The 10,000-nt window shown below is 44.2% G+C and overlaps 1 protein-coding gene across 1 annotated transcript in view; it reads left to right on the forward strand.

The window, feature by feature from the left end:
- Positions 1–10,000, forward strand: part of bcorl1 (BCL6 corepressor like 1) — a 14,487-nt gene that overhangs the window by 4,098 nt on the left and 389 nt on the right. Inside the window, exons 4-13 of the mRNA XM_088991250.1 lie at positions 1–1,393; positions 2,174–2,264; positions 2,451–2,906; positions 3,871–4,058; positions 5,233–5,493; positions 5,567–5,733; positions 6,721–6,866; positions 8,175–8,252; positions 8,650–8,821; positions 9,330–10,000. The exon at positions 1–1,393 is cut by the window's left edge and continues 980 nt beyond it; the exon at positions 9,330–10,000 is cut by the window's right edge and continues 389 nt beyond it. Of these exons, the coding sequence (XP_088847376.1) occupies positions 1–1,393; positions 2,174–2,264; positions 2,451–2,906; positions 3,871–4,058; positions 5,233–5,493; positions 5,567–5,733; positions 6,721–6,866; positions 8,175–8,252; positions 8,650–8,821; positions 9,330–9,687 (3,310 nt within the window). The 3' untranslated portion in view covers positions 9,688–10,000. The remainder of the gene's footprint in view (positions 1,394–2,173; positions 2,265–2,450; positions 2,907–3,870; positions 4,059–5,232; positions 5,494–5,566; positions 5,734–6,720; positions 6,867–8,174; positions 8,253–8,649; positions 8,822–9,329) is intronic.

Here is a 10,000-nt window from a genome sequence, read left to right on the forward strand (position 1 = left end):
AGAGCAAAGAGTGGCGTGTTCGCTAGAACAAAGGGACATACCCCTGGATTTGTCAGCGAAATCAAAACGTCCAAAATGCACAAATGACCCACCGCTTTCAACTAAGGAGCCTCAAAAGAATGAGTCAAATAAAATGGATTTTGCAAACTCAAAGAGGACTCATTCTACAACGCATGGCGCAGCTGGGCAATACCCCGTTTTGCCCAATACTCATAGAAATGGATCTCACCAAAAGCAATCCACCCGGCCACAGAATCGTCACGTCTCTGAACTTAAGCCAGCATGGAGCAAGGGGCCTTCACAAGAGTGTGTTAAAAATATCCCTGGAACATATGTAGGTGTAGCTAGTCCCATACTGGCCTCTACGCTTCGAGGCAAAGATGGAAAAGGGACTTTTGCGGATGAGTTCCAAAGTTTTGCGAAGCAGGAGTTTATTTCAATAATCGACCAAGGAGAACAAGTGACCTCGGGAGGAAAGAGGCTCCCCGCGCTGAAGGATGCCCAGGTGGTCAAGCAAGTTAAAAACACAAGGACGGCCGTCACCAAGAACTGTCCCACAAAAGGGGCTCTCATGACGGCCCTGTCAAGTGGCACCAATGTGCATCCGAGGCCTGGCAAAACAGTAGGTCCTTACCCAGCTTGGCAACAGTCGTCACATCCTCCACACCAAGCATCGTCGGCTCAAAGAAAAATATCACAAGGTTCCTCAACAGCCAAAGGAAATGTTGAAAGTTCCAGGTTTCAGACTCCATCCATTCCCGCGGAAGAAACGTGGGAGAAACCTTCGCCGCTCTCTAACCTCACGTCCATTGTGAAGCAGCAAGACTTTGAAGCAACTGCACTGGCAAGCGACACAATCGCTGTTTCAAGAAAAGACAATATTCTGACTCTTCTCAAAGACACCCCACCCAAAAAAGCTTCTCCATATGAATCCCCGCCATACTGGTCCACGGAAAAGTGGCCTTCGTCCAGAATGAGGCTTGAAAGGTTGAAACCCACTGAGACCTCCGAGAATAATGCAGAAATTCACAGCCATCAGGGAGAACACAAGCATGGTTTCTCAAAGCCCTTTGGGCAGTCTCATAGCCTTAGAAGCAACGCGTCATCCAATAGTACCAGGCATGAGAGTAAACTGGCCCAGGTGCTGGAGGGAGAGGTGATGAAGAAAGACAGCAAGGAGTCCGACGATCCCCCAGATGAGAATCGTGGAGGTCTGGTTGCCTCCATGCTGTCGGGCCGGTCCTTGTGTCTAGGAGACGATAAAAAAACAAATGGAACCAAAGTGGGGTCAGCAACCAAAGCTGTTAAGCAGAAGAAAGTTGGTCCTAAGAAGTCCTCAAAGAAGAAGGCGCGAGAGAAAGAAAAAGATGTCACATATGCTTCCCAAAAGAATGTAAAGTATCTTTTTTTATGGATCTATTACGCTACTCACAAAAGTTGCGAATATTTGGCTATCGGGCAAACTTTAATTGTGAATCTAAAATGCACCCAAAATCTTTGTCCATTTGTTCAACGTTTCAGTACGATTTGCATAACTTGCTGGTTTCGGATGGCCCAAAAAAAACCCCCAACGACAACAGGTTTTTGTGTGCTGATGCAAGAAACACATTAACTGATTCAAGTAGAATCGATGTTTCAAGTCTTTGACATCATGGGAGCAAAGTGACACCGAATAATTGATTGTGAATAGGGATGCACGGACAATTTGGTCCCCAATTCTTTGGGCTGAAAGACTTTAATCACTGAAACAACACTGCTGGAACAGGATGCTGCCTGTGACATGAGCAAAAACCTTGAAAGCAGGCACTCTGCTGGACACTTCGAAACCGCGGTATCTGTTGTGAATACAATAACGGAGTTGGGCGCAAAAAGTCATCAGCAGGTTGCAAGAGAGATTGGGAGAGAAACAGGAAGGTATAGGAAAAGTTATAGGTGGACATCTTTGGAAATTTCATGGATCAAACATTAGTGATTTTTTTTCATTTTGTGCAAAAATGTACTGAGACGTTCAACAGGTGGAGAAGATCATTCAAAAGTTCAAGGTCAAATGAAGTTGACCTTTAACGGTAATATGTACCCTGACCTTTTGTGGGTAGTGTATGTTTCTGCTAAAATTAAAGTTGTCATTTGGATTCACAATAACATTCACCCCATCGTTTTGTTCTTTCAGCAGATGAAACATAAAACATCAGAATTGGAGCAAAGACTTTCCTTGCAGAGTACTGAGCAGACTCGGAAAGACGATACACTCCTTGACAAAACTGGTACCTTATTTATTCCTTAAAATGTCAAAGTCGATTGCGCTTTTGTGTCTGTACAGCCTCCTATTGAGCTGTCCACTCTTACCCTTCAGGTTGATAAACTGAAAATTTAAAGCGTTCCTATGGGTCACCTGAACCTGTACACAGGGGATCTGATGGGAGAGTAACGTTCACATGGGATTTAATCAGTTACAGATGGTGACAGCAGCCCTGAGGGCGAAGAGTCTCGTGCCTTGAAGTCCGCTGCAGCCACCAAGGAGGCCCCCATTAAAAATGCCTCCTTTTCGAGGTTGAGGAGAGGACGGCGACGTGCCGATGAGGCAAGGTTGGACCTATGGGGCTTCGCGACGCCTTCCCCGCCGCCGCCACCAGCACCATCACCACCACCCCTTCAAAGAGCCCCTTCCTCCTCACCTCCGCGTATGCCGGCTCGTCGCCCGAGAGGCAGGCCGCGCTCTAACCGATTGTCAGAGCGGGACGTCCGGGACAAGGGCAAGGCAGGAGACGTGGAGGACGATTCCCCGGCACATAAAAGGAGGAGACAGTGCCATAATAGAAAGTACCAGACGGGGGAGTACATCACTGAGAAGGACAAACTGGAAGAAGGAGAGCACCTAGATGACTCAGACAGTGGAATCCCAGTGGGTATGTTCATTGTTTACTTGGGTTGGACCATGTTTGTTCCCGGCCACCTCATCAATTCATAGGGTCATTCTATTTGTTTAAAAAAAAATCAACCTTCAATTTTTTCTTTCTGTTGAGTTTTAAACAACATTTTTGGCGCAAGATATACTGTGCAAGCAGCTAACTTCATGCAATCGACCAATGCACACATGCACAAATGCACATACAAGCAGGCGCACGCATACGCAACTGAACCTACAGTAACATAAAAGAAATTGGAAAATAAACTGGATGGGAAGAGCTTAAAAAAAGGTAATTGCTTTCTTCCTAATGGGAGACCTGACACGGGAAGGCAGGGATGTGCGTATAGCACGTGAAGTGCATGAACATCCCATTTCAGCCTCCGTGCATCATTTTTTAAATAATGCCCCATCCGGGCATTATTTTCTTTTTCTTTGTCAATGACATTGTTGTTTTGCAGCATCTCAATCATCTGAATTTTCTCTCCTCGCTAACTGCAAGTGTCTGCTGATCACGAACAACTTCCTGAAATGTAGATCACGTGCTATCCTAGATTAAGTAACCTTTAAATAAATGAATAAAATAAAAAGACTAAAAAAAAAGTAGGGGGTCGTGGCGTAAATATTAAAATTTCAATTTAGCAACAAATAATACAATCAAATTTAAAAGGAATTGTGCACAATAATTGGAACAAATATAATACATTATTTTTTAATGAGTGTTTTCTTTCAGTTAGTGCTGTGGTGAGTAACAGTCAATTCACTCAAAAGTTTAAAAGCATAGGAAATTGTTCATAAATTAATAAATATTCATTGTAACTATATTATTTTAAAATAATGCTGGTGATAGGCAATGTTTTCATTCCCACAGCATCTAAATTGGCGTTAGAATTTAAAGCGTTAAAAGTTAAACTTGGGTAACATTCTCCTGGTAATGGTAACAAAATGCAAACCGATCATTGCAGATTTCCAGAAGACTCGATGCCCAAGTTCTGCCCCTTCCAGCCCGGAACCGCCTTCACGGAGAACCTCCTTGACACGCTCGGGCTCGGTCCGCTACCATGCTAGCGACATTTCCCTTGAGTCCAACGACAAGCCTTCTGGGAAGAGGAAGTTCAAAAGCAAACACTTGTGTGACATTGAAGAGCCAAAGGTGAGCTGCTTTGCTTCTGTTTACCACTAAAAGTCAACTGCCACCAAAGTTGTTTTTTACTGCTTTCAATTAAACAAAAACTGCAGCTCACTACAGCAGTTGTTAGCCCGTCTGCCTCACATTTGGCATGTTAGTGATTCCTAAAACCTTCAAACCACTTTCACTGTAACGCACAACATACTCTCTGCCTCTTCTTCTTGCTCTTATTTCTGCTGCCACTCTTGCAGTAGATCCCAGGGCTCTCTGCCATGTTGCAGTATAACGTGGTAGTCCAGTGAGAGCACGCGCTGCTGTAAAGTGTATCTTTTTTTTTTAATCGGTTTCATTTTTAGGCATTATCGGCCAGCTCTGTGTCCGATCCAATGCGTAGTTGAAATCAATAATGAAAAAAGAACCAGACTAATAAAAGACAATTAGATTGGCCAATGCAATGGGACTGAACTTGGTTCTTCTTCCAAACTGTTAAGTGCAGTATGAAAAGTCATTTCGTTTTTTTTGCCAGTGTTTTTTGTGATAATAGATACCGATTTATTGTAATACTGTGTATGTGTGTTTAAAGATATATCCACCATAGCCTAGCAATCAACACGAAGGCAATACTAGCGCAAGCACATTACTTGAAAATGATTTTTAAAGAAAACATACCGATTTATTGTAATACTGTGTATGAGCGAGTTGCTTGTTCTGTAGCCACAAAGGGACATATGTCTTCTTGTGCCCTGTCCCAAGCCCGGATAAATACAGAGGGTAAAACAAACAAACATGCGGATCAACCCTCTAAAGATGGAGGACACTGACTTGCTGTGGCGACCCCTTGAAGGGAAAAGCCGAAAGGAAAAGAAGAAGAGATAGTAGAGAGACTCCGGGTGCCGGATATATTTACAGTATCTGTTTTTAATATACTTAAAAAGATGATAAAAATATCATTTTGACTTTGGTGTGTCGATTCCATTAAAGTCAGCTTCCATTACAACTAATAGTTGACAGGTTACATTTCAACTCATGTTTCAGGTTCTGTTTCCAATGCAGCTGTTTGACGAATACAGTCCATAAGCTAACATTGCCCTCTTGTGGCTCAACGTTTGCCTTTTCAAAAAAATATGTGTTGACCATGATACAGAATGCTTTCCATTTGACTTGAGTCATCGCTCCTCTCTATTTTCTTGTGTTTCAGACAAAGACAAAACGCAGCAGCTTGGGCAAACGCGGCATCTCCGCAGCTCTGGATGAGGACTCAACCACAGAGAATGGCACTCTTCCACCCCTCTTCAAGAACGTGCCGTCATCTCCGCCCGGGAAAAAGAACTCATCAGGCAAAAACAGCAGCCCAGAGTCTCCTCCCAAACGTCCCATCCCTCCAGAAGTGCGGCGGTTGATTGTCAATAAAAATGCTGGGGAAACATTACTGCAACGCGCCGCCCGTTTAGGCTATCAGGTAAAAATCACAATAAATTTACTATTAAATTCAACAGTAATTTGACCTTTTGGGGTGGGGGATGTTTTATCAGGAAGTGGTGCAGTACTGTCTAGAAAAAGACATCAGGGAGGTGAATCGGCGAGACAACGCGGGCTACACGGCTCTCCATGAGGCATCCTCTCGTGGCTGGACTCAGATTGTCCAGATGTTGCTGAAACATGGCGCCGATGTTAACTGCAGCGCTCAAGATGGAACACGGTAAGGCTTCTCAACATGGCAAAAGAAATGAAAATAGACAGTGCTCACTTGCTATATCACAGTTCATCATTAGCACACCGTTACTGTTATGTACAAAAGAGGGGTTTCGGCCTGTGTGCAAGAAATAGTAACATGTCGCTCAATCAAACATTGTGGTGAACAAGTTCACCTCTTCGTTGACAGTGCCAATGCACTGGTATTAGATTAGTTTCTGCAAATAGACGTTTTTAGTGGATTTTGTCAATGTGCAGCGATGGAAAAATACACAGACTTTTGACCGGCAGGAGAGCGTGCACTTTACATTCGTCCCTCAGAATATTGCAGTTCGCCTATGCAGATTTTTTTTCAAGTGCTATTTGGTTTGCTGTTTTTTTTTTTTTTTTTTTACAGCTTACAACTCAAACTGTGACTTCCTGTATTTATTTATAGTGTCATTCTGATTGCTGTTTTTTTACAGCGTAAGTAAAATAAAATTCATTCATTCATTTCATCCAAGGCACACAGAAAAGAACAACCAATTGTGTTCACACGATCACCTCGGGACAATTTTGAGTTTTCAATTAGGCTGCCATGCATATTTATTTATTTATTTATTTATTATGTGGAAGGAAACCCGCCTCGTGCCCGAAGAGAGCTGAGATAGGCTCCAGCAACCCCCGCGACCCTAATGAGGAATAAGCGGTACGGAAAATGAGATGAGATGAGGAAACCAAAGGACCTGGAAAAAAAACAACACAACCCAGTGGAGAACATGCAAACTTAGGACAGGAAGGCTGGAGCTGCACCCAATACCTCTGCACTGTGAAGTCCATTTGCTAACCACTCAACTACCAGACCACCAACAATTAAATCAATTTAAAATTTCTGTATAACATGGGAATAGGCTCCAGCAACGCCCACGACTGTCATGAGGATGAGTGGCTCGTGGATAAATGGAGGGCTTAAAAAAATATTGTATTCATTTTTGGTTGTTTTTATTCCCCACAGACCACTTCATGATGCAGTGGCGAGCGACAATCTTCCCATCGTTTGGCTGCTTCTGAACCACGGCGCAGACCCGACTCTGGCCACCTACTCGGGACACACGCCGGTCAAATTGGCACACAGCAGCACCATGAAGACCTTTCTCACGGGTGAGCACACCAGCTCTTGACCTCACCTTTGTAAAGTTTTAGCTTTTTTGAAGGGACTTGAATTCAACCACAAAGAACAGAGGCTAATGGGAGGCTGTTGAAATGCCAGTCAGTAATATATGAGCTGAAAAATCAGACATTGGCATCATTTCATTGTTTGGTAAGGTTTTTTTGACCCACAAAAATATTGATTTATGTTCTGCTGCATCACAATTTACAAGACGATTTGCCATTTTTGATGACGTGACCAAGGCACGTGACCAAGGCACGTGACCAACGGCGCGACCGATACAGATTTCGATAATGGTGGTACTGTATAGAAACCCCTAAACAAATATCGATTCACCCTAAACTGCTTTTGTATCGATATAAACATAGCAAAATGGCCGGCAGGAGATGAAAAAGAGCACCGGATTATCGTAATAACCATGAATCGTACTAAACGAAACTAATTATACATAAAAAGACTAGAAATTCGGCCGGGAAATGAAAATACAGTAAAGTCTCGTTATATCGATATCGGATATATCGATAGTCCCGGTTATATCGATATTTTTTCGGACTCCCTTGAATATCAATATAACGAGACTTTACTGTAGTATATATATATATATATATTGACAGCTATGCACAAATATAGTTAACTGTGAACAGAAATATAACAAAAAAACCATCTCATCTCATCTCATTTTCCGTACCGCTTATTCCTCATTAGGGTCGCGGGGGTTGCTGGAGCCTATCTCAGCTGTCTTCGGGCACGAGGCGGGGGACACCCTGAATTGGTTGCCAGCCAATCGCAGGGCACACAAAGACATACAACAGTCACTCTCACACTCACACCTAGGGACAATTTGGAGTGGTCAATCTGCCTGCCATGCATGTTTTTGGAGTGTGGGAGGAAACCGGAGGACCCGGAGAAAACCCACGCGGGTCCGGGGAGAACATGCAAACTCCACACAGGGAGGCCAGACCGGGACGCGAACCGGCGACCTCTGCACTGTGAAGCCGGTGTGCTAACCACTCGACTACCGGGCCGCCTCACAAAAAAACCAATCGACATATTTTTGCAGTTTGGGGGAAGATGAAGTCGGAGTAATGTACCTTATTGTGAGTGAATGTAAATTAATCTCCATAGTTGCCTCACAGTCTTGAGGTTTAGGCGCTCGAATTCCTGCTTTGGCCGCAGTAGATTTAGCAATTCAATCACATTTGTCGAAACTTTAGATCCTACCTCACTCATGTCAGTACTCGTCAGCAGGCAGATTTCAGTTGGCATGCCAACACTGTTCCCACCATTTGTTCTTGCAGAGTACTTCACCGACCTGGAGGGTCGTGGTGAGCAGGATCCCACCTTGCACTGGGACTTCTATAGCAGCTCCTTGTTTGGTAAGTTCAGTACCAAGGTTGTAAAACAGGAAATCACTCCTGTTTGGCGGGTAAAAAGAGTTGAACGAAATGGACCGTCATTCTCATGGGGGAGATGAAGACGTGTTGAAGCTTGCTGCAGTAGGAGTACCAATTATGTGCGGGGAATGCTGAAACAATCTGATTGCATGAGTGTACCAAAAGTAATGGAAAAGAAAGTTGGACTTTCTGTTTCTATACTTGAATGTTTTGCCCCCACCCCCAATCAAGTAAAATACTAGGGTCAACATTCAAATCCACCAGCAGCGTTGTAAAATTATGCACAAATTGAACCTAACCTAATGACACACACACACGCACAACTCAATCAGCAACCTTTATATTTATTTTTTTTAATCGGTATTTCTCTCCCACACAGAGACAGACGAGGAGCCCTGCTGGGACTTCCTGTTGTCTGAGAAGGGCCAGGAATGTGCGGAGGGCGAGAGTGTAAATGCAGAGGGAGAATCCAGCAAAGACAGTCTGGTGTTCGAGTTCTCCTCTGAGCCCCTTTTGCCCTGCTACCACGTACAGGTGTCCGTCACGCAGGGGTGAGTCAAATTGTTAAATGGGAATCACTACTCCCTTGGCACCAAATTGTTAAATGGGAATCACTACTCCCTTGGCACCATTTTCGGGTGGCTCTTGTTAAATTCCAAATGAACTTCTGGACAGATTTGTAAATCTTTTATTAATATTTTACATGAGACGCTGGCAACATGTCACATTGTCACAAAGTAAAGTTCCAGACGTTGCAAATGTACTGTGCTCTTACAGGAACTCGCCACAGCATACCATTTATGTCGAAGTAATTGACAACACAAGTGAATCCACACTTAAAGAAAGTGTCCAATATGGGTGCGGTTAACCAATACCTTCTCTCATGTCATGTTACAAAGGAGTTTAATTTGGTGTGATTGCTCTCACACTGTACAGGTTGTTGGTCACATGAATGCTGGAAAATATTTTGAAATGATTCATCTCCAAATGAAAAATCAGAAAGTCATTTATCCATCAGATGTCAGCCTTTTCCAAACTTTCCATCTGTCTTCCATGCAGCTTTTGCAATTGGTTCTTGCTGTCGGACGTGCTGAAGCGCCTGAAGATTTCTGCGTGGCTTTTTCGTGCCCGCCACCCTCACTTGGAGGTGGCCAGCCTGCCTAGCGTTGAGCTCGGCCGGCAGGTTTTAGTCAGTCAGGTGGGTTTGCCTCTGGACTCCTCCAACAAGGACAAAGATGACGAGGTGGAGGAGGAGGAGGATCATGAAGACAAGGAAGGGGAAAACGACAACAATGAAGGCCTGGTGGAGTTGGTGCGGTGCGTTCCAGAGCTCCAAAGACTGCTGGGCTCCTCAATTCACATCCTACAAGATGATGATGATGACGATGATGAAGAGGAGAAAACACGAGACCGGTAGCCTCAACTCAAACATCTCCGTCCGAGCACTCACTTTTCAGGTTCCTAACTTGACTTGATCCGAGGCTTGTTAAGAGAAGTGGGTGGGCCGCAGAGACAATACTGCCGCACAGTAGTCAAACATTGGACCCCTCTCCCCTCTGCAACCACCTCCTCCGTTTTCCCAAACAACTTTTACTCCACCCTCCTCTTTCTTCTCTCCTTTGTGATGGATGGACCTCAACGCTGCAACAACACAACCCCCCCCCGACGTTCCCTCGCTGAATCTTTTTGGGGGACTTTTCAGGAGCGGACACGTGCCGTGCTCTTTGCAT

This window comes from Hippocampus bargibanti, linkage group LG02 (assembly GCF_051943395.1).
Source record: "Hippocampus bargibanti isolate YZ-2025 linkage group LG02, ASM5194339v1, whole genome shotgun sequence".
In the NCBI taxonomy this organism is placed as follows: Eukaryota; Metazoa; Chordata; class Actinopteri; order Syngnathiformes; family Syngnathidae; genus Hippocampus; species Hippocampus bargibanti.